At 38.7% G+C, this 24,817-nt stretch overlaps 1 protein-coding gene across 5 annotated transcripts in view; it reads left to right on the top strand.

Annotated features, from left to right (window-relative positions):
• Window positions 1-24,817, top strand: part of LOC105500038 (ubiquitin specific peptidase 9 X-linked) — a 155,162-nt gene that overhangs the window by 93,015 nt on the left and 37,330 nt on the right. For all 5 annotated transcript variants that reach the window (XM_011710070.3, XM_011710092.3, XM_011710078.3 and 2 more), the window contains exons 22-30: window positions 4,102-4,232; window positions 4,500-4,778; window positions 6,607-6,732; window positions 8,093-8,218; window positions 9,401-9,567; window positions 16,335-16,443; window positions 16,678-16,824; window positions 17,450-17,596; window positions 18,612-18,834. In XM_011710070.3, the coding sequence (XP_011708372.2) occupies window positions 4,102-4,232; window positions 4,500-4,778; window positions 6,607-6,732; window positions 8,093-8,218; window positions 9,401-9,567; window positions 16,335-16,443; window positions 16,678-16,824; window positions 17,450-17,596; window positions 18,612-18,834 (1,455 nt within the window). The remainder of the gene's footprint in view (window positions 1-4,101; window positions 4,233-4,499; window positions 4,779-6,606; window positions 6,733-8,092; window positions 8,219-9,400; window positions 9,568-16,334; window positions 16,444-16,677; window positions 16,825-17,449; window positions 17,597-18,611; window positions 18,835-24,817) is intronic.

Here is a 24,817-nt window from a genome sequence, read left to right as displayed (position 1 = left end):
TCCTTAATGATTTAGTTATGTTGAGTGTGCTTTCGTGTACATGTTGGCCATTTGGATGTCTTCTTTAGAGAAATATCTATTCAAGTCTTTTGCCCATTTTAAAAATCAGATTTTTTGCTTTTTTGCTGTTGAGTTCCTTATATATTCTGGATATTAACCCCTTGTCAGATGCATAGTTTGCAGATATTTTCTCCCATTCTGTAGATTTGTCTTTTTGTGGTCTTGATTATTTCCTTTGTTGGGTAGAAGCTTTTTAGTTTAATGTAATTTCGTTTGTCTGTTTTTGTGTTTGTTGCCTGTGCTTTTGAAGTCTTAGCCAAAAAGTCCTTGCCTGCACTAATGACATGAAACATTTCCCTTGTGTTTTCTTCTAGTGGTTTTATAGTTTCAGGTCTTACATTTAAGTTTTTAACCCCTTTTGAGTTTATTTTTACATACGATGAATAATAGGAGTCTAGTTTCATTTTTCTGCATATGTATATTCAGTTTTCGCAACACCATTTTTATTCAAGAGATTGCCTTTTTCCCCAATGTGTGTTCTTGGCACCTTTGTTGAAAATCAGTTGTTTCTGATTATGTGGATTTATTTCTGGGTTTTCCATTCTGTTCAATTGATCTGTGTCTATTTTTGTGTCAATACCATGCTATTTTGGTTACTATTGCTCTGTAGTGAATTTTGAAGTCAAGTGGTGTGATGCTTTCAGCTTTGTTCTTTTTACTCAAGATTGCTTCAGCTATTTGGAGTCTTTTGTAGTTCTATATGAATTTTAGGAGGTTTTTTTGTATTTTTTTGTTTTACCTTGCAGATTCAGCTCAAAGGATGTTTTATCTATTTCTGTGAACAATGTAATTGGTATTTTAATAGAGATTGCATTCAATCTATAGATTGCTTTGGGTAATATGGACATTTTAACAATATTTGTTCTTCCAATCCACGAACATGGAATAGTTTTCCATTTATTTGTGTCCTGTTTTCTGTCTTTCATCAGTTTTTTTGTAGTGATCTTTCTCCTCCTTGCTTAAATTTATTCCTAGGTATCTTGTATTTCTGCAGCTATTGTAAGTGAGATTTCTTTCTTGATTTCTCTTTCAGATAGTTTGCTGTTGGCAAATGGAAACACTACTGAGTTTTGTATATTGATTTTTATATCCTGCAGTTAACTAACACAGGTTCACGCTTGTACCAGTCCAGCTTCCTAGTCGTCTTCCGTTCCATATTTGTATCTCTACAGCAGTGAGAAATCTGTTTCCCCAACTTCCTAAACCTGAGGGAGTTGGAAAGGCTTCTTAATCAGTCTTCAGCCTCTGTCTTTAGGCCTTTGAATCATCTGTGCCTTCCCAAATGTTTGTTGTTTTCATATCTTAGCTTTTCTCAGATTTAGTAGGGCACTAATTTATAGGCACCCTCTTCTCCTTGCCTTCACAACAAGCACTTCTTGATTCAGCTAAACCAACTATCTATCTTCATCTTCACTACACCTTCAGTAATTTGTTGACAGCAGTTTAATGTGTTGCTTCCTCTTCTGTTTTTATGTTCTTTTGAGTTTACGTATTTTTATATTCATTAATTCTCATTTTAGTGGGGTTTGGGGATGAAGTACTGATAAATATAGTTCAGTACACCATATTTAGTTGACACATAATTTTTAAAGCTGTCTTTTGCTTTTATTACCTCCATTTTCTAAATTAAACACTTTGCTGGGCTTCTCATCTTGCTTTACAATTATTATGGGACAGAAGCATTTCACATGAGATTCTTAGCTAACGCTTCTCTCAAAAGATATATTGCATTCTTGTCTGTTACATCGTTTAGAATTTACATAGTTTCATTTGCTAGTATTTCAGTAATAGTCCTTGCATTGCTTTACTGCAGATTCAACCTTCACAACATACTGTAAAAACACAAACCCACCACTGAATCCTTGATCTTGTGATTGGCGCTTAATGCCACCAGATGGCGAGCATGAGCCCTTGTCAGACAGTTAAGGCAAGAAACTTGAAGTGGGTGCTTTTTTCATATTTTATATAATCAAACTAGAGTACCTAAATTTGAAACAGCCAGCTTTTGAAAAAGCTGGTAATGGTTGTATTGCAGCAGAAAATCATAGGCTTTGGACTCAAATGGGCTTGAGTTCCAATCCTGCTTCTAATTGCTACTCTATGGTGTTAAACATAAGTTTCATAGTTTATTAGAGCTTCCTTATCCTTAGAACTGGGATAGTAATAGCTTTTTTGTGTAATTGCAGGGATTAGATGAAACAATGTATGGAAAACCCCTAGCCTAGTGACTGGCGCTTGGTATTCAATAAACATTAACCCACTTTCTGTCACTTCCTTTTCTTAGAACTCCTGCTTCCTTTCTTATTCAAGAGTTTATGTGTCTAAAACTTGGTAATACAATCTTTTGTAAAAGTCTGTTGTAAGCTCTTAGCACTGATAAACTCAAACCACACAACATACCTATAAAGAAATTATTAATTTTATCTGTATTTTAAAGATGGAGAAACTGAAGCACAGAGAGATTGTTAATTCACTTGGGACACATAGCTTAAATGCCATTTCTCATTTCTTTCTTTCTTTTTTTTTTTTTTTTAAAGAGAGAGGGCCTTACTCTGTGTCCCAGGCTAGAGTGCAGTGGCATGATCCTGGCTCATTGTAACCTCAAACTCCTGGCCTCGAGTGAGGCTCCTGCCTAGGAGTAGCTAGGACTGCAGGTGCATACCACCACACCTGGCTTTTTTTTTTTTTTTTTTTTTTTATGGAGTCTCGCACTATCGCCCAGGCTGCAGTGCAGTGACACAGTCTCTACTTACTGCAGCCTCTGCCTCCTGGATTCAAGTGATTCTCCTGCCTCAGCCTTCCGAGTAGCTGGGATTACAGATGGACGTCACCATGCCTGGCTGATTTTTGTATTTTTAATAGAGACGGGGTTTCATCATGTTGGTCAGACTGGTCTCGAACCCCTGATCTCAGGTGATCTGCTTGCCTCGGCCTCCCAAAGTGCTGGGATTATAGGTGTGAGCCACCGCGCCCAGCCCTATTTTTCTTTTCTTTAAAAGAGGCTTTTACTTTAAAAAAAAAAAATTATTATTTATCAATTTTTTTTTTTTTTAAATCATAGGGCAATTACCTTAGATCATCAAAATGCTTTCCAAGGTTGATTGTTAATAAAATTGGAGTATTTGGTAGCTAATGCTTAATTGTATTTTGGGATTATCTTACTTTTCTCCCACTGTGTCTTTTCACTGTAATTTAAAATACATTTATGTTTTGGCCGGGAGCAGTGGCTCACGCCTGTAATCCCAGCATTTTGGGAGGCCGAGACGGGCGGATCACGAGGTCAGGAGATCGAGACCATCCTGGCTAACACAGTGAAACCCCGTCTCTACTAAAAATACAAAAAACTAGCCAGGCGTGGTGGCGGGCGCCTGTAGTCCCAGCTACTTGGGAGGCTGAGGTAGAAGAATGGTGTGAACCCGGGAGGCGGAGCTTGCAGTGAGCTGAGATGGCGCCACTGCACTCCAACCTGGGTGACAGAGCGAGACTCCATCTCAAAAAAAAAAAAAAATTATGTTTTAATATTATGACAAAAGGACAAAAGCTCTGCTTATTTTGAGGTGAATGAACATAGGCACTTATCCTTTTTTAGTGTTTACTCTTTAGGGTTCATTTTCTTGGGTACCACTACATTTCTTTCAGTGAAGTAAGCCAGTTATATTGTCAGGGAACAAACAATAAAGAGGTTGGAGGGAAGAGTTTATAATTTTTTTTCTTGTTATTTTCAGTCGGAACTACTTCCTTTTGAAATGTATTTTTTTCCATCTCCAGTGGCTGAGCGGAGGGTATCTTGATTTGAGGTCCCTGAGTAGCAGATGGTTTGTGTTGAGAGTAACTGATTAAAGAGCCCTGGTTTGTTTTTTTTTGGTTTTTTTTTGTTTTTGTTTTAATCATTCCAGGTCTTGTCATGTCTTAGGAAGTTTGAGCCTGTAGCCCAACTGAGTGGATTGTTATTCCATATTAATATGGTCTTTGAGATATCAAAAGTTAAATATGTATGAACACATGAATTACGTTTTCACGCTTTCTCTTTTTTTCCTCCAGATAGCACAACGATAGAAAAATTAAGAGCTATTTGTTTAGACCATGCCAAACTTGGGGAAAGCAGCCTTAGTCCATCTCTTGACTCGCTTTTCTTTGGTCCTTCAGCCTCACAAGTGCTATATCTAACAGAGGTTGGTTTTTTTGTTGTTGTTGTTTTGTTTTAATTTATTCTGTGTTCTTTAAATTTGACCTTTCATATGGTAAGGTGAATGATTTGGGTAAAATTGTAATGAAATAGTTTTGAAATGAAATATTAATTTGAAATAAATAATAGTGAGATGGTCAAGAATTTCTTGGCAGTGACAATAGTACAAATAGAAGTTTGTTTGTTTGTTTGTTTGTTTGTTTGTTTTTAATCTTTTAATACAGCCCTCTCCCCCTCTTCTCTATTTTTCCAGGTAGTCTATGCCTTGTTAATGCCTGCTGGTGCACCTCTGGCTGATGATTCCTCTGATTTTCAGTTTCACTTCTTGAAAAGTGGTGGCCTACCCCTTGTACTGAGTATGCTAACCAGAAATAACTTCCTACCAAATGCAGATATGGAGACTCGAAGGGGTGCCTACCTCAATGCTCTTAAAATAGCCAAGCTTTTGCTAACTGCCATTGGCTATGGTCACGTTCGAGCTGTGGCAGAAGCTTGTCAGCCAGGTGTAGAAGGTGTGAATCCCATGACACCGGTAATACAGACTTTTAAAAAATCTTTTTATAATAGTAGATAGCAGTTTTTAAAGTAAAACTAATTAGTGTTTTAAATGTAGAGTTCGAGATTGACTCAGTGTTCAAAGTACCTTATTTCAGAGGTTTTCTTTATGATGTTTGTATTAAAAGTGCAAATACTTTTCGCTGACTGCTAATAATATGAGGGTAGTTTCTCCCTGCCCACTTAAATCTCTCTTGACTTTCAATTATTTTAAACCTAACAAAAACTCCATGTGAATCTCTTATTAACTTGTGCCTGGCAGATATATAAAGACACAGATTGTAATAAGAGATGTAATTGGTTTATCTAGTTGCTTGTTTCCCTTCCCACCTTGGGCTTAAACCCAAGTTCTGAGCTTATTCTGACTCTGTTTCTGCCTTGGTGGCATTCTTGATCTATGTCACAAAAAATTCTCAAGACATACCGGAATTTGATACTTATTTATAAGAGATCAAACTATGCTTTTAATTCTAAGTAAAATTTCATAAACATCATAAATGATTGTTTTACTAAGTTACTGATAGAAGGTAAAAACTTCAGGGATAAAGATTTTCTTCTTTAGAAATGGCTTAGGTTTCAATTGGGGAGATCAGAATGTTGATAATTATGGTAATATCACATATAGTTGTTTTAGCTGTGATAGTATTGTGGTTATGTTTAAAAGGAAGAGTCCCCTATATTTTTGAAGTGATTGCTGAGATACTTCCAGGTGAAATTATATGATATCCAGGATTTGCTTAAAAATAATCCTGGGGTGGAGAAGTGATGGAAAGCAAGGGAAGATAGATTAAATAGTTTGGTCCACTGGTGATAATTCCTGAAGCTAAATAATATGTACATGGGAGTTAATTATACTACTTTGAACACTTTGGTGTGTATTATGAATTTTCTGTAAAAAAATGGCTCAAATTTTATATTGTTTTGTATCACAGGTCCCATCTTTGTTAGGATTTTTTTTTTTTTTAAGTAGTTTTTATTAGGTAAGTAAAAAGGCAGCTTCTTGTTAGGATAAAAACAGATTTTTGTCATGATCCCTGACACAGATGCTCAATGAAGTACGCAGAAAACAATTACATGTATCCACTTTCACCTTTCTTCAATATTTATTCAGAGTATGTGCCACTATGGATACAGAGGTACATAATAATCTCTAATCTCAATGAGCTCACAGTAGGGAGTCCAGTGCAAAATTAGTCATATAGAAATATCTTAAAATAATATTGTAGAAATATTTACAGTATATACATAGGAGGGGAGTTGCAACTTGAAGGCAGTTAGAATTACCTCGCTAACAATTACTTAATGAAATTAATCTGTCACTGATTTAACAACTTGATTATACTGTTAAGTAAAAACTAGGGTACCTTTTGTACATTAGTCCTCTTACTGCTTTTTCAGTATTCCTTAATTTTTCTTTTTTTCAAAGCAAAACGTGATAATGGGGAATACAAGCAGGGTCTACCCAAGGCATGTACATAAAAGACATACAATACTTAACTGAGTCTCTAGAAGGAACTAGGCTATTTAGTTATCATTATCCCCTGCAAGTTAAGCTGAGCCCAGATTTAGAGACACGAGTTGATTGCTCTAGAATGAGGATTTGCAGACACATGCCACTACAGTGCGCAAGAAAGAGAGGAAGCCCACTTTGTTGGCAGTGCTTTTCGTGTAGGTTGCCACAGGTTCTATAATGTGTATATGCAAGGCAGTCGTTCTGAGGGAGTGGGTGATGAATGAAGAGCAAATGGTTAGGTCTGGTTATGTACAAATTATTTACTCCAAATAAAATGGTTAACTTTTTTCAGATCAACCAAGTTACCCATGATCAAGCAGTGGTGCTACAAAGTGCCCTTCAGAGCATTCCTAATCCATCATCCGAGTGCATGCTTAGAAATGTGTCAGTTCGTCTTGCTCAGCAGATATCTGATGAGGTTAGTTTTATCAAGACTTCTGTCACAATTTTAACTTTCCTAGGCCCACTTATTTTAATCACTGTCTCATCCTTTAGATAATGTTCCCTTAGTATCAGTTTTGTCTACTATTAATATTAGTACTTTCTATTTTTAATCAACTATATGTATAATAAACAGCATCCTTTTAAAGTGTACAGATTGGGTGATTTTTTATTTATTTATTTATTTTTTGAGACAGAGTCTCACTCTGTTGCCCAGGCTGGAGTACAGTGGTGCCATCTTGGCTCACTGCAACCTCAGCCTCCAGAGTAGCTGGGATTACAGGTGCCCCCCCGACCATGCCCAGCTATTTTTGTATTTTTAGTAGAGATGGGGGGGGGTTTCACGATGTTGGCCAGGCTGGTCTCGAACTCCTGACCTCAGGTGATCCGCCTGTCTCAGCCTCCCAGAGTGCTGGGATTGCAGGCATGAGCCACCGTGCCCGGCCCAGATTCAGTGAATTTTGGCATATATGTGTGAAAATACTGCTGCGGTCAAAACCAAGTATTTTCATCACTCTTTATGCCCTTTTGCAGTTTATTCTTTCCCCAGGTAACCACTGCTCTTTTTGTCCCTAGAGAGTGTTTTTTGTCTTCTGGAGTTTTATATAGATGGATTATAGTATGTGTTCTTTTGTGTTGGGCTTCTTTCACTAAGAATAATGACTGAGAATTACCTATGTTGTGTGGATCAGTAGTTCATTCCTTTTTATTGCTAACTAGTACCCATATGAATATTCCACATTTTGTTTATCCATATTACTTGGTGAAGGAGAGTTGGATCGTTTTCCCTTCTTGGCTGTGAATAAAGCTGATGTGAACATTGTGTACAAGTGTTTGTATAGACATAAGTTTTCATTTTTCTTGGATAAGAAACTACAAGTGGAAAGATTGTCATCTTTGTAGTATTAAAATATAATAGTAAAGAGCTAGATAACTTGGGAAGCATACTTTGCTGTATTGCTGTTTAAAGGCTGGAGGTGGGGAATAAGCCAGGTGTAGTGACAGATGCCTGGAGTTCCACCTACTTGGGAGCCTGAGGTAGGAGGATCTCTTGAGCCCAGGAGTTCAAGTTTGTAGTGAGCTGTGATCACACCACTGTACTCTAGACTGGGTGACAGAGCCAGAGGGCTCCCCCCAAACCTTTTTTGTTTTCTTTTTTTCTTTTTTTTCTTTTCTTTTTTTTTTTTTTTTTTAAAGACAGAGGCAACTTGGGAATTTAAAGACAATGATACTACACAGTAATTCCTGTTTCCTTTACAAGGTGAAACATTTTTGTTTTTCTAAACATAATTTCACTCTCATTCTATCAACAGTTCTATTTACTCATTATCTTGCAGGCTTCAAGATATATGCCTGATATTTGTGTAATTAGAGCTATACAAAAAATTATCTGGGCATCAGGATGTGGGTCGCTACAGCTAGTATTTAGCCCAAATGAAGAAATCACTAAAATTTATGAGAAGGTAAGAATTATCACAGAACTGTATTCCTTGTAAGCAAATGTTTCTTAATTGTGCATGTGGTTTGATTTTTATTAGGTTTGCTATTTTTAAAAATTCAATCACTTGCATCTTAATGGTTGAAAATTAACTGATAGCTATATTGAGAATATGGTAAAATTTTACTTTGAAAATGAAGTACTTAAGAATCCTGCTATGGGGCTGCTTTTTAAATGAAATTGCCTTTTTCTGCTTCTTGTGGGGGTCAGATATAATTATCTCATACTAAATTTGCTTTATCCCGTTTTCCTTTTTCTTTTATCATCTTTCTGTCCTGCGTAAATTTTGGTTTGTCAGTTATGGTATGGCATTTAAGTGTTTTTTTTTTTTTAATTTATTCTCTTGAAGCAGTCAAAAATAAGACTGTTAGCCAATTAGGTATCATTCCTGACCTTCTATTAGATTAAGCAAATTATCTACAGAAGAGAAAATGTGGTTGGCTTTTTCATTTATCATGTATACCTGCTCCTGATGCTACATATTTAGAAGGAAAAATTGAGTTACAGGAACTTCCCTGGCTTGGTAGAGCTTCCTTTACATGGCCAACATAACCCTGATTCGCCTAGGATATATGTTGATGTTCCATAGTATTTGTCTGGCACAGCCCTAGGTATTCGTTCAGTATATTAACTGAATACTTATTCTGTTTCAGGCATGTACTATAGTTACTACTTTTGGATTAATGAAGTCAGATTAGAATTCATTAGGCACCTCCCCAAGCATATTTTAGGTTGTAAGTCTTTGATACCCTTCCTGAATAGTCAAAGACAATTGATTTTGAATAAAATGGCACAATAGGCAAGCAACATAATGGAACTAGTCAAAAGTACCTAAGTGCTATTGTGGTTCTTGAGAAAGGATTGGTTGTTGGTTCAGAAGTAAACAACTCAGAAAGTCTCAAAAAAAAATAGGTAGTGTGCTCCTCCAACCCTCCTTGAGACATAGGAAAATAATGGAATTAGACTTTATTTTCTCTTATAGTCATTTCCAGACTATTCTAAAGGGGCCTCAAGAGTTACATGCAGCCTTGGAGAGGCTGAGGCCAGGTGGTTTAAGTGAGTAGGTGAGTTTTAAGCACTAAATAGAAGTCGTATAAGATTTTTCTTAACCTCTTTGGGTAATTTGTTCTTGATTATAATTTTACAGACCAATGCAGGCAATGAGCCGGACTTGGAAGACGAACAGGTTTGCTGTGAAGCATTGGAAGTGATGACCTTATGTTTTGCCTTGATTCCAACAGCCTTAGATGCTCTTAGTAAAGAAAAGGCTTGGCAGACATTCATCATTGACTTACTATTGCACTGTCACAGCAAGTATGTGTCTTTTATAATTGTAAGAAACTTACTTTTGTAAATGGAGTGAATTAATTTAGGCTGGTAAAATGTGTCTCAAAAATTAAATATTTATTGTCTCTATAGCATATTGGTATTGAGGAAAATAGTGTTTTGTTTAACCTAAATTTGTTTGGTTTTAGTCTCTGCAAATGCCAATATTAATTGTCAAAGCATGATTTTTTTCTAATTCTAGAATTTAGTTTTACCTAGAAGGTATATAGGTTAGCCTGTTTCTAAAAATCTAGTTGGCAAGATTTAAATCATATAGGATATTAGCCTCCTATCTTAGATTCCTAGATGCCAGGTTTTTTTAAAGCCAAACAGAATTTGATATGAAATTTGTAAGACAGGGTCATTGTAAGAACTTTTGCAGTTTACACTGAGAATAAAGATAAGTTATGAAGCTCATGTTTCCATTTCAAGAGCGTTTAATCAGTGGCAGTAATTTTGTTTTGGGCTTCTTTTTTTGTGCAAGTCAGTCAGATTTATAGAAAATGTTGGTTTCCATCCTCATGTATCAGTTTGATCCTGACCTTCGTATATGGTAACTTTATAAACTTGAGCTCTAATAGTGTCACCATTATATGTAATTAATCTGTTTTATCTATAGTTTGTGAAAAGACACAAAATGTTTACTTTCATCGTTCGGTCACATGCCATTCAATAATGACAAAATTCATTGATGAAAGGTTAATGTAAAGTCACAATAAGCCATTTGTTGAAATGAAGCATAGTGATAAGTAAAGTTTTAAAAATGTACATACTGTGGGGAATAGGGTTCAACTTGCCCACTCAAGAGGATGTAGAGTCTGAAGTGGGAATGTCACTTTAGAGTCTAAAGTGATTTAGTGGGTTTAAAGTATGAATGTCACTTACTTTAAGAAGTTCCTTGGTGTAAGTTCTTTGAAGACATCCAGTTCAACCTATTCAGAAACTCTTTTAACAGGATTCCCCACAAATCAGATTGGGCGTGCTATCTCCTTGAGAAGACAGTTCTGCACATTGGAAAAGATAAATAGGTTTAGTAAGTCTAGTTCCATTTAGTGATACATACATGTGGGAATGGTGAGGATAGGAAAGATGATTAGCCAACAGTTTTAATGATGTCAGACCTAGAGGGTAGCAAGTTTCTTATTCTATGTTGATTTTTTTTTTAATATTTAAATTAGGAACTTATTTCACCTCTTAGTCTAGTAACCGTTAAGGAACTTGGTTTAACAGGGTTTTTTGCCCTCTACCCTTTATGAAAATTACCCTTATATAAGTCAGAACCATTTTGCCTCTCTCTTCCCTGAAACTTGCATGCAGTGTGGTAAAGTACTGTAGAAAGCATGTTATCTCATTAGGTCACCGTATTGTCTGCAATAATAAAGAGGGTGTTCTAAGTTAGGATTTTTTTGAGTTTTAAGTACCTGATTTTTATAAATATCTGAATACCTATGTAGGTTCAAAATCCATTATTTCCCGTTTGTAAGAATTTGTCAGCAAGTCCAACTTGGATATTAATCATTGGCATTAATATTCTAAAATCTGAATCCCCAGGCCAGGCGCAGTGGCTCACACCTGTAATCCCTGCACTTTGGGAGGCTGAGGCAGGTCAGGAGTTCTAGACCAACGTGGCCAACATGGTGAAACCCCGACTCTACTAAAAATACAAAAAATTAGTTGGGCTTTGTGGTAGGCACCTGTAATCCCAGCTACTTGGGAGCCTGAGGCAGGAGAATCGGTTGAACCTGGAAGGCGGAGGTTGCAGTGAGCCGAGATCACGCCATTGTACTCCAGCCTGGACAATAAGAGTGAAACTCCGTGTCCAAAAAAAAAAGAAAAAAAAAAATCTGAATCCCCAAATACATACTGGCCCCAGGGGTTTCAGATAAGGGATTGTGAGCTGTGTACAAGTCTGCCCCTCAGATAGAGTTTATAATCCTACAGTAACATTTAAGCATAGTTACTTACAAGGTACTTCTCACTTAATCCCTATAGCAACTCAGAAGTAGACTTTGCTGATGGAGAGGCACAAGGACTGTAGAAATTAAATGACTGACAAGGACATAATCATCACTAAATGCTAAAACTAAGACTGAAGATTTTCTACCTCTTGAGTTCTGACATTTCTGCCACACAAATTGGGCTCTGGGTGTAATTATAATCCACCAGCAAATATGTGAATCCCTGTGTATGTGCTTGGCCATTAAAACCAAAGTCAAATAAGGCAGTTCTTGCATTCAAGCAACTTTGAGACAGAAATTGGTGCCATAAAAGGTAAAATACTTTGAGAATCGGAAAGGGAATATCTTACTTTCTACCTGGAAGGAGCAAAAGTGAAGGTTTTGTGCTGGATGTAGCATGTGAGCTCGTGTTTGGGTAGGATTTATATGTGCATCAAAGTAGAAGATGGTCATTGCCAATGTACTCTCTCTCTCCCCGCCCCCCTCTTCTCCCAGTTATGTGGCTTTTATTTCATGTGTCTTTGGACTCCATACACTTTCCTCCTCATGGTCTACCCTCATCTAAGCAGTCTGTACCCATTGCCTGGACAATCATAGTATCCTTGATCTTCCCACCTGTAGTGTTGTACTCTTCTAATCTGTTCACTACACAGCAAACAGAGTGCTCTCTAGAAAATATGATCATGTTGCTTTCCTGCTTAAAATCTTTCCATGTCTTCCCATTATCTTTGAATTAAGTTCAGACTTTTAAATTTGGCTTATAAGCACTCCATAATTTGGTCCCTGCTTCTACTTACTCAGAAGTTTCAACTTAAATGCCACATATTCTAGAAACTTTTCCTTATCCCTAAACTAGGAAAGGTTTCCTAGACCTCTGTTCCTATTAGATGGTCTGCTTCCACATCATGACACTGACTTTATTTTATTATAATTAGTTGCAATGGATTTAAATTCTTTTAGATAAATGATATTCTTTTCTGCTGTTTCCACAGCCTGTTGTTTTATTCCCTGCCTAGTTAACTCACTTATGTTACCTCTCTGATCCATGAAAGCATTTGACTTTGCCACTCCTGGGATAGTGCTTTCAGAGCAGAGCTGAGTAGTTGGTTTAATGTTTAGAAAAGGAATCAAGGATAATACTGTAAAGAAGGTTAGTGGGAGTCAGTTTGACAGAAGGCCTATGGTGCTAAGGTCTAAGCAGCATTTGATTTTAATGTGGTGTAGGCAGTCTCATGTGTATGTTTGGTAAATATTGATCAAATACCTGTTGTATACAAGACACTACCTACTGTGGATATGGCAAAACGGACAAAATCTTAGCCTTCTAGGAGCTTACATGCCAAAAGGGATGGGAGAAGAGAAGACATACGAGAAGTATATCAGATAGGAATAAGTGCTATGGGAGTGACATGTAAAGCAGGAAAAGGGGCTGTGTAGTACGGGGCATGAGTGGAGTTCAGTTTTTTATAGGGTGGTTGAAGAAGACTTCACAAAGGTGATAGCTTTGTTTAGAGGTCACCTTTTATCACTACCTTTCAGAGCAAAGTAATAATCCATGTGGCTCATGGGGAAAGTGTATTTTAAGCAGAAAAAAACAACATATATATGTCCAGCCATGTCAAGAACATGCCTGACATGTGAAAGAACAGCAGGGAAACTGGAGTGGATGGAACAGAGGCGGTAGGGGATGGGGAGTAAAGTCAGAGAGGATAACAAACACCCAATGAGGGTTTTTATAGGTCATCATGAAGACATTGACTTTGATCCTAAGTGAGATGGGAATCTTTCAGAGGGTTTTAAGCAGATAAATGATGTGCTCCACCTTAACTTTATAAGTTTATTCTGGTTAAGAATAGTATGTAGGATAGCAGGAAAAGCAAGCTATTTTATGAATTCAAATGAAAGATGACAGTGGGCTGCGTGCAGTGGTTCATGGTTGTAATCCCAGCACTTTGGGAGGCCAAGACAGGAGAATCACTTGAGACCAGAAGTTCGAGACCAGCCTGAGCAACATAGTGGGACCTGTCTCTAAAGAAAATAGAAAAAATAAGCCGGGCATGGTGCACATGCATGTAGTCCCAACTACTCAGGAGGCTAAGGTGGGCAGATCACCTGAGCCCAGGGAGGACGAGGCTACTGTGAGCCGTGATCGTGCCACTGCACTCTAGCCTGGGTGACAGAGCGAGACCCAGTCTCAAAAAAATAATTTTTTTTTTAGCTGGATGTGGTAGCATGCACATTTAGTCCTAACTACTCAGGAGGCTGAGGTGGGAAGATTGCTTGAACCCAAGAGTTTGAGGTTACAGTGAGCTAGGATCATGCCACTAAACTCCAGCCTGCGTGACAGAGGGAAACCCTGTCTAAAATAAAAGGGACTGACTATCGTGAAGATAGAGGCAACAGGATTAGTTGACAGAAATATATTTCTTTTGAAGCACTGTAGAAGTCTGCATTTGCTCAGGAAAGTTTTATCAGGAATTGATAAGCATCAACTTTTTATTGCCCCCCTCGCCCCCACATTTGGGCTGCATACCTAGCTTGTTGAAAAATTAGTAAACCAAAGCAGTGGGAATAACATATACCTTTGAAAATCTGATTAAGTTATGGGCTTGTTCCCAGAAAACTAGATATGCCTAACTTTGGTTTACTTGGGCCCCCCCCAAACTCTACCTCCAAAAATTTTAGGGGCTTCTGAATCCCTCTGATTTATAGGCCTATGGACTGTTTTCAGAAACCTAAGATACCCTCTAGGGAGGGAAGTTAGTACACAGAATGTATGCTGTCAGGTCCTTTACACTTGTACTTTAAATTAGGTTCTAAGGGCTGGGCTCAGAGGCTCACGCCTGTAATCCCAGCACTTTGGGAGCCCGAGGCGAGCGGATCACCTGAGGTCGGGAGTTCGAGACCAGCCTGACCAACATGGAAAAACCCCGTCTCTACTAAAAATACAAAATTAGCCAGGTGTGGTGGCATATACCTATAATCCCAGCTACTCAGGAGGCTGAGGCAGAGAATCGCTTGAACCTCGGAGGCGGAGGTTGCAATGAGCTGAGATGGTGCCATTGCACTCCAGCCTGGGCAACAAGAGCGAAACTCTGTCTCAAAAAATAAATAAATAAATAAAAATAGGTTCTGAGTTACCTAGTAACTAGCACAAAGACAGAAATGTAGTTATCCATGAAATGCAGTTTGTGATGTCTGTAAGGTATTCACAAATGCTTAGCAGGTACTTGTTGAGCATCTTCCATGTGTCATACGTTGTTCTAGGTGCCAGGACCTCTGGCATCAAGAAAGCCCCTACCCTGAAAGAGCTTGCTTTGTAATGGAGATAGACTACACATTTGATAACTGGTTCTTGAGCTCCCCCTATATGCCAGATACTATTCTAGGTTCCAGAGGCACAATGTTAATAGATGATGTCTCTGCCCTCTTGGAGCATTTTATTCTAGTAAGATCTATATAGTACATAACGCAGTTTTTAAAAAAGATAGATCCGTGATTCCCAGATCTGAGAATCATGAGACAAGTTTTTCCCAAGGGTCATCAGAGAGAAAATATGGTATTGTGGTTCTCAATCTTTTTTTTTTTTTTTTTTTTTTTTTTGAGATGGAGTCTCGCTCTGTCACCAGGCTGGAGGAGTACAGTGGCATGATCTCGGCTCACTGCAGCCTCCGCCTTCCAGGTTCAAGCAATTCTTCTGCCCCAGCCTCCAAAGTAGCTGGGATTACAGGCGTGCACCACCACGCCCGGCTAATTTTTGTATTTTTAGTAGAGACAGGGTTTCACCATGTTGGCCAGGATGGTCTTGACCTCTTGACCTCGTGATCCATCTGCCTTACCCTCCCAAAGTGCAGGGATTACAGGCATGAGCCACCGTACCCAGCCTGTGGTTCTCAATCTTTAGTGCACATCAGATTCACCTTAAGAGTTTATTAACATATTGCTGGGCCCCACCTCCAGTATTTCTGATTCAGGAGGTCTGCATTGGAGCCTGAGAATTGGCATTTCTAACAAGTTCCCAGATACTGATGTTGCTGCTCTGGGGACCGTGCTTTTGGAACTGCCAGTACAGTATAAGGCAGCAGTTCCCAACCCTTTTGGCACCAGGGACCAGTTTCATAGAAGACAGTTTTCCATGGATCAGGGAGGTAGTGGGGGATGGTTTCAGGATGAAAGGATTCCACCTCAGATCATGAGGCATTAGATTCTCATAAGGGGCACATAAGCTAGAAGAACCCTTGCATGTGTAGTTCAGTAGGGTTTGCGCTCCTGTGAGATTCTAATGCTACCGCTGATCTGACAGGAGGCAGAGCTCAGGCCATAATGCTCACTCGTCCTTCTGGCCTGGGGTTTGGGGACCCCTGGTATAAGAGACATATGCCACAATAGCCTTACTGTGGTTACTACAGAATTTCCACAGAGCTGTTGTGCGAAACCATAGTTGAATAAAAATTCTGTGGAAGGCCAAAAAGATGCATAAAGTTTATTGTAGTAGAGCATTTGGTATATAGAGGAACATTTCCAGCCTGTTCCAAGAAAGAGGTGTTAGAAGATAGTATCCCTCAAACTCTTAGTGTCAATTTGAGGTTATAGTCCTGGACATACAGCTTAAGTTCGTGTATTATGTGGTGTTGGCTTGAGTGCTTGGTGTGTGTAGGTAGAGTAATCCTGTATCCTTACTATTAATTTATCTCCCTCTTATGCTCCCCCCACTCCTCCTCCCCAAGAGGGAACAATGTTACAATCATTTTTTAAAAATTGGAATAATGTATTAAATGTGAAACATTTTTATTTCAGAACTGTTCGTCAGGTGGCACAGGAGCAGTTCTTTTTAATGTGCACCAGATGTTGTATGGGACACCGGCCTCTACTTTTCTTCATTACTCTACTCTTTACTGTTTTGGGGGTGAGAGACTTTTTAAAATATGCCTATCAATTCAATGTGATTCATTCTTTAAACAAGAAACATTCAGAAATTTGTGGTTTTAGCTTGCATTAAAGTCAGGACAGTCTATATTTAATAAATGAAGTACTACTTAATTTCCCGTACTGTGGTAGTCCTCTAGTTAACTCTGGGTTTTTTAAAAAGTGGATTTTGAGGATAGACATGTAAATTGATATTATTCTACTTTGTTTCCAGAGCACAGCAAGAGAGAGAGCTAAACATTCAGGCGACTACTTTACTCTTTTAAGACACCTTCTTAATTATGCTTACAATAGTAATATTAATGTACCCAATGCTGAAGTTCTTCTCAATAATGAAATTGATTGGCTTAAAAGAATTAGGGTAAGTTGCAGATAATACTCCATTTATATGTCATTATTAATAAATAGAATGTTTTATTGATGGTTTATATTTTTTGAGCATTTTGGTTAAATGGAAAACTCCAAAGATTGATAAAAAGGGACCAAAGAATATACTCTGCATCGGTGGACATTAGTAACCTGCGATTCACAAAAATGAATACTATCTAGTTTTGTAAAATGAATTGCTTACTTGAGACTTGAAATACTGATGTTCAGCTTCTTTTATTTTAGCATTTTGGGCCTTTTCGCAAATTCTCATTTTAAAAAAAAGTATTCTTGAATTATGTCAAAAATAAGTCTGATAGAGCAGAACTTTTGATCATAACATCTGATACTTTTTACTTAGGCAAAATGATATAAGAATTTATTTCTGAAGAGTTTTGTAATTTTTAGCCTTCAAATTAGCATTTCTTCTAGTAGTTCATAAAGCCAATTTCTGGAAAGTTCTGAAGAAAACAAACTTGTTTGAATGGAAAGACTTAAGGAAATTATCTCATATCCCTCCAGCTCTGTCTTGTTCTGGCTCCTCTCTCCCTCTTTACCTCCCTTTCGTAAGCTAGACATTTGATCTCTCCTCCCCACCCCCAACCCCCCGCCTTTGGCAGGATGATGTTAAAAGAACAGGAGAAACGGGTATTGAAGAGACCATCTTAGAGGGCCACCTTGGAGTGACAAAGGAGTTACTGGCCTTTCAAACTTCTGAGAAAAAATTTCATATTGGTTGTGAAAAAGGAGGTGCTAATCTCATTAAAGTAAGTTCTGTGTTCTTGGTTGTAAGCTACATATCACAACCTTCTACATGTTTATAATCAAATTAATTTATAGTAGTATCATGTCTTTGTACTTTCTTGATGTTTTCTCTTTTTAAAGAATGTTTATCAAATTTACAGTAATTTAAGAAATACAGTTATGCCTTACTTTATTCAAGAGACATTTCTAAATTTGTATTTAAATAAGATTTCATGGCTGGATTGCTGGCCTCACGCCTGTAATCCCAGCACTTTGGGAGGCCGAGTCTGGTGGATGGCTTAAGCCCAGGAGTTGAAGACCAGCCTGGGCAACATGGTGAAACTCCTTATCTCCAAAAAAAAAAAAAAAAAAAAAATTAGCCAGGTGTGGTGGCACACACCCTTGGTCCCCAGCTACTTGAGAGGCTGAGATGGAAGGATCACCTGAACCCAGGAAATGGAGGTTGCAGTGAGCCGAGAACGCACCACTGCACTCCAGCCTGAGGAACAGAGCAAGGCCCTGTGTCAAAATAAATAGATAAATAAATAAGATACTTTATAAAGTAATTGTTTAGTTTTTCTCTTTGGAAAATCTGAATTGTTCATTTCATTTAATGAGGCAAACCTCTGTTTTGTAAGAATGCATCTTCTATATCTTTAATGAGTTTCTTCATGTAGTAACACAAGGAAACAAAGTTTCATTTTTGTATATTTTATTTCTATTCAAAATGGGTTTAATTTGCTATGGACTTGATTAAAGGAGCAAACTTATTTAAAATAAAAATTTTGATAAGTACTACATTCAGTTCTTTCTTAATATTTACAGATTTATTTAACCTGGGAAATTAGGTATGTTAATGATAGAAAATAGTGTTTTGAAGGAAGATCTTTTTATTAGAAAATCTGAGTTTTCTGAGATGTAATAAGATCTTAAATTTCAATGATTTTAATTTTAAAATGATTTACTTACAAGAGGCTTTTCTTTTTTTCTAAAAATATATAGCATTGCTAATATGTAATCCCTTTTTCAACTTTTTAGGAATTAATTGATGATTTCATATTTCCTGCATCCAATGTTTACCTACAGTATATGAGAAATGGAGAGCTCCCAGCTGAACAGGCTATTCCAGTCTGTGGTTCACCACCTACAATTAATGCTGGTTTTGAATTACTTGTAGCATTAGCTGTTGGCTGTGTGAGGAATCTCAAACAAATAGTAGATTCTTTGACTGAAATGTATTACATTGGCACAGCAATAACTAGTAAGTATTTTTAATATAATGTGATAATTGATCATTTCAGTGTTTCACAGTTCTGTTTTCCTGTTTTTCTTTCAGAAAATATTTCCAACTTATATATTTCTTTCAGTAACTAGTTTTAACATTTTTAGTGAATGAATGTATAAGACCATTATAGGCCGGGCACAGTGGCTCAGGCCTGTAATCCCAGCACTTTGGGAGGCCAAGGTGGGTGGACCACCTGAGGTCAGGAGTTTGAGACCAGCCTGACCAACATGGCAAAACCCTGTCTCTACTAAAAATACAAAAATTAGCTGGGCGTTGTGGTGCGCACCTGTAATCCCAGCTACTCAGGAGGCTGAGACAGGAGAATTGCTTGAACCCAGGAAGTGGAGGTTACAGTGAGCCGAGATCGTGCCACTGCACTCCAGCCTGGGTGACAGAGCAAGACTCCATCTCAAAAAAAAAAAAAAAAGGAGAAGTAAATAAGACCATTATAAGCAGACCACCTTGTATAGAAAAAAATTCAAACATTTGTTAAATGACATCCTATAAATGGTGTTGCTATTGGGCAAGATAAGTTTCATATCATGAAACCTGACATAAAATTCAAACTCCAGGTGAAAAAGTAGCCAAAGTAAAAGTACTGTAGAGTACAGACGTAAAACTTTCATTCTTTCTTTCTTTGAGACAGTTTCACTCTTGTTGCCTAGGCTGGAGTGCAGTGGCGCAATCTCGGCTCACTGCAACCTGTGCCTATCAGGTTCAAGTGATTCTCCTGTCTCAGCCTCCCAAGTAGCTGGGGTTACAGGCACCTGCCACCATGCCCGGCTAATTTTGTATTTTTAATAAAGATAGGGTTTCACCATGTTGGCCAGGCTAGTCTCGTGGCTTCAGGTGATCCACCCGCCTCGGCCTCCCAAAGTGCTGGGATTACAGGTGTGAGCCACCACACCTGGCCCAGACTTAAAACTTTAAATTGCATGTATTGGAAAACCTTTCAGGTCCTCACTTAGAAGTTCCTTAACATTATGAGTTTGAAGAAAATCTGGCTTTGAAGATTAGAACATGAGAAGTTACCATTTTAGTGCACCTTATTTATGTTCTCATTTAATGCCCACATCAGGCACATGAATAGGCTGCAGATTTCAGATCTTACAGATAAGGAATTGAAGCTCAAAAGGGCAAGGGCAATATAAAATATTAATAACAGAAAAAGCAGAAATAAGCATAGTTGGTGCTGTTTCGTTTTAAGAGAAAATCACTATTTAGAACACTTAAGAATATAACTGATTATAGTAAATCTTTAAGAACATGTCGGGGGGGGGCGGAGCAAGATGGCCGAATAGGAACAGCTCCAGTCGCCAACTCCCAGCGCGAGCGACACAGAAGACCGTTGATTTCTGCATTTTCAATTGAGGTACTGGGTTCATCTCACTGGGGAGTGCCGGACGATCGGTGCTGGTCAGCTGCTGCAGCCCGACCAGCGAGAGCTGAAGCAGGGCGAGGCATTGCCTCACCTGGGAAGCGCAAGGGGGAAGGGAATCCCTTTTCCTAGCCAGGGGAACTGAGACACACAACACCTGGAAAATCGGGTAACTCCCACCCCAATACTGCGCTTTAAGCAAACAGGCACACCAGGAGATCATATCCCACACCTGGCCGGGAGGGTCCCACACCCACGGAGCCTCCCTCATTGCTAGCACAGCAGTCTGTGATCTACCGGCAAGGCAGCAGCGAGGCTGGGGGAGGGGCGCCCACCATTGCTGAGGCTTAAGTAGGTAAACAAAGCCGCTGGGAAGCTCGAACTGGGTGGAGCTCACAGCAGCTCAAGGAAACCTACCTGTCTCTGTAGACTCCACCTCTGGGGAAAGGGCACAGTAAACAATAACAAACACAGCAGAAAACTCTGCAGACGCAAACGACTCTGTCTGACAGCTTTGAAGAGAGCAGTGGATCTCCCAACACGGAGGCTGAGATCTGAGAAGGGACAGACTCCCTGCTCAAGTGGGTCCCTGACCCCTGAGCAGCCTAACTGGGAGACATCCCCCACTAGGGGCAGTCTGACACCCCGCACCTCACAGGGTGGAGTACACCCCTGAGAGGAAGCTTCCAAAGCAAGAATCAGACAGGTACACTCGCTGTTCAGCAATATTCTATCTTCTGCAGCCTCTGCTGCTGATACCCAGGCAAACAGGGTCTGGAGTGGACCTCAAGCAATCTCCAACAGACCTACAGCTGAGGGTCCTGACTGTTAGAAGGAAAACTATCAAACAGGAAGGACACCTACACCAAAACCCCATCAGTACATCACCATCATCAAAGACGAGAGGCAGATAAAACCACAAAGATGGGGAAAAAGCAGGGCAGAAAAGCTGGAAATTCAAAAAATAAGAGCGCATCTCCCCCGGCAAAGGAGCGCAGCTCATCGCCAGCAACGGATCAAAGCTGGACGGAGAATGACTTTGACGAGATGAGAGAAGAAGGCTTCAGTCCATCAAATTTCTCAGAGCTAAAGGAGGAATTACGTACCCAGCGCAAAGAAACTAAAAATCTTGAAAAAAAAGTGGAAGAATTGATGGCTAGAGTAATTAATGCAGAGAAGGTCATAAATGAAATGAAAGAGATGAAAACCATGACACGAGAAATACGTGACAAATGCACAAGCTTCAGTAACCGACTCGATCAACTGGAAGAAAGAGTATCTGCGATTGAGGATCAAATGAATGAAATGAAGCGAGAAGAGAAACCAAAAGAAAAAAGAAGAAAAAGAAATGAACAAAGCCTGCAAGAAGTATGGGATTATGTAAAAAGACCAAATCTACGTCTGATTGGGGTGCCTGAAAGTGAGGGGGAAAATGGAACCAAGTTGGAAAACACTCTTCAGGATATCATCCAGGAGAACTTCCCCAACCTAGTAGGGCAGGCCAACATTCAAATCCAGGAAATACAGAGAACGCCACAAAGATACTCCTCGAGAAGAGCAACTCCAAGACACATAATTGCCAGATTCACCAAAGTTGAAATGAAGGAAAAAAATCTTAAGGGCAGCCAGAGAGAAAGGTCGGGTTACCCACAAAGGGAAGCCCATCAGACTAACAGCAGATCTCTTGGCAGAAACTCTCCAAGCCAGAAGAGAGTGGGGGCCAATATTCAACATTCTTAAAGAAAAGAATTTTAAACCCAGAATTTCATATCCAGCCAAACTAAGTTTCATAAGTGAAGGAGAAATAAAATCCTTTACAGATAAGCAAATGCTTAGAGATTTTGTCACCACTAGGCCTGCCTTACAAGAGACCCTGAAGGAAGCACTAAACATGGAAAGGAACAACCGGTACCAGCCATTGCAAAAACATGCCAAAATGTAAAGACCATCGAGGCTAGGAAGAAACTGCATCAACTAACAAGCAAAATAACCAGTTAATATCATAATGGCAGGATCAAGTTCACACATAACAATCTTAACCTTAAATGTAAATGGACTAAATGCTCCAATTAAAAGACACAGACTGGCAAACTGGATAAAGAGTCAAGACCCATCAGTCTGCTGTATTCAGGAGACCCATCTCACACGCGGAGACATACATAGGCTCAAAATAAAGGGATGGAGGAAGATTTACCAAGCAAATGGAGAACAAAAAAAAGCAGGGGTTGCAATACTAGTCTCTGATAAAACAGACTTTAAACCATCAAAGATCAAAAGAGACAAAGAAGGCCATTACATAATGGTAAAGGGATCAATTCAACAGGAAGAGCTAACTATCCTAAATATATATGCACCCAATACAGGAGCACCCAGATTCATCAAGCAAGTCCTTAGAGACTTACAAAGAGACTTAGACTCCCATACAATAATAATGGGAGACTTCAACACTCCACTGTCAACATTAGACAGATCAACGAGACAGAAAGTTAACAAGGATATCCAGGAATTGAACTCATCTCTGCAGCAAGCAGACCTAATAGACATCTATAGAACTCTCCACCCCAAATCAACAGAATATACATTCTTCTCAGCACCACATCGTACTTACTCCAAAATTGACCACGTAATTGGAAGTAAAGCACTCCTCAGCAAATGTACAAGAACAGAAATTATAACAAACTGTCTCTCAGACCACAGTGCAATCAAACTAGAACTCAGGACTAAGAAACTCAATCAAAACCGCTCAACTACATGGAAACTGAACAACCTGCTCCTGAATGACTACTGGGTACATAACGAAATGAAGGTAGAAATAAAGATGTTCTTTGAAACCAATGAGAACAAAGATACAACATACCAGAATCTCTGGGACACATTTAAAGCAGTGTGTAGAGGGAAATTTATAGCACTAAATGCCCACAAGAGAAAGCAGGAAAGATCTAAAATTGACACTCTAACATCGCAATTAAAAGAAGTAGAGAAGCAAGAGCAAACACATTCGAAAGCTAGCAGAAGGCAAGAAATAACTAAGATCAGAGCAGAACTGAAGGAGATAGAAACACAAAAAACCCTCCAAAAAATCAATGAATCCAGGAGTTGGTTTTTTGAAAAGATCAACAAAATTGACAGACCACTAGCAAGACTAATAAAGAAGAAAAGAGAGAAGAATCAAATCGACGCAATTAAAAATGATAAAGGGGATATCACCACCGACCCCACAGAAATACAAACTACCATCAGAGAATACTATAAACACCTCTACGCAAATAAACTGGAAAATCTAGAAGAAATGGATAATTTCCTGGACACTTATACTCTTCCAAGACTAAACCAGGAAGAAGTTGAATCCCTGAATAGACCAATAGCAGGCTCTGAAATTGAGGCAATAATTAATAGCCTACCAACCAAAAAAAGTCCAGGACCAGATGGATTCACAGCTGAATTCTACCAGAGGTACAAGCAGGAGTTGGTACCATTCCTTCTGAAACTATTCCAATCAATAGAAAAAGAGGGAATCCTCCCTAACTCATTTTATGAGGCCAACATCATCCTGATACCAAAGCCTGGCAGAGACACAACAAAAAAAGAGAATTTTAGACCAATATCCCTGATGAACATCGATGCAAAAATCCTCAATAAAGTACTGGCAAACCGGATTCAGCAACACATCAAAAAGCTTATCCACCATGATCAAGTGGGCTTTCATCCCTGGGATGCAAGGCTGGTTCAACATTCGCAAATCAATAAACATAATCCAGCATATAAACAGAACCAAAGACAAGAACCACATGATTATCTCAATAGATGCAGAAAAGGCTTTTGACAAAATTCAACAGCCCTTCATGCTAAAAACGCTCAATAAATTCGGTATTGATGGAACGTACCTCAAAATAATAAGAGCTATCTATGACAAACCCACAGCCAATATCATACTGAATGGGCAAAAACTGGAAAAATTCCCTTTGAAAACTGGCACAAGACAGGGATGCCCTCTCTCACCACTCCTATTCAACATAGTGTTGGAAGTTCTGGCTAGGGCAATTAGGCAAGAGAAAGAAATCAAGGGTATTCAGTTAGGAAAAGAAGAAGTCAAATTGTCCCTGTTTGCAGATGACATGATTGTATATTTAGAAAACCCCATTGTCTCAGCCCAAAATCTCCTTAAGCTGATAAGCAACTTCAGCAAAGTCTCAGGATACAAAATTAATGTGTAAAAATCACAAGCATTCTTATACACCACTAACAGACAGAGAGCCAAATCATGAATGAACTTCCATTCACAATTGCTTCAAAGAGAATAAAATACCTAGGAATCCAACTTACAAGGGATGTAAAGGACCTCTTCAAGGAGAACTACAAACCACTGCTCAGTGAAATAAAAGAGGACACAAACAAATGGAAGAACATACCATGCTCATGGATAGGAAGAATCAATATCGTGAAAATGGCCATACTGCCCAAGGTAATTTATAGATTCAATGCCATCCCCATCAAGCTACCAATGAGTTTCTTCACAGAATTGGAAAAAACTGCTGTAAAGTTCATATGGAACCAAAAAAGAGCCCGCATCTCCAAGACAAT

This window comes from Macaca nemestrina, chromosome X (genome assembly GCF_043159975.1).
Source record: "Macaca nemestrina isolate mMacNem1 chromosome X, mMacNem.hap1, whole genome shotgun sequence".
In the NCBI taxonomy this organism is placed as follows: Eukaryota; Metazoa; Chordata; class Mammalia; order Primates; family Cercopithecidae; genus Macaca; species Macaca nemestrina.
Note: the sequence above shows the minus strand (reverse complement) of the source record. Positions and strands in the feature narration are given on the sequence as shown.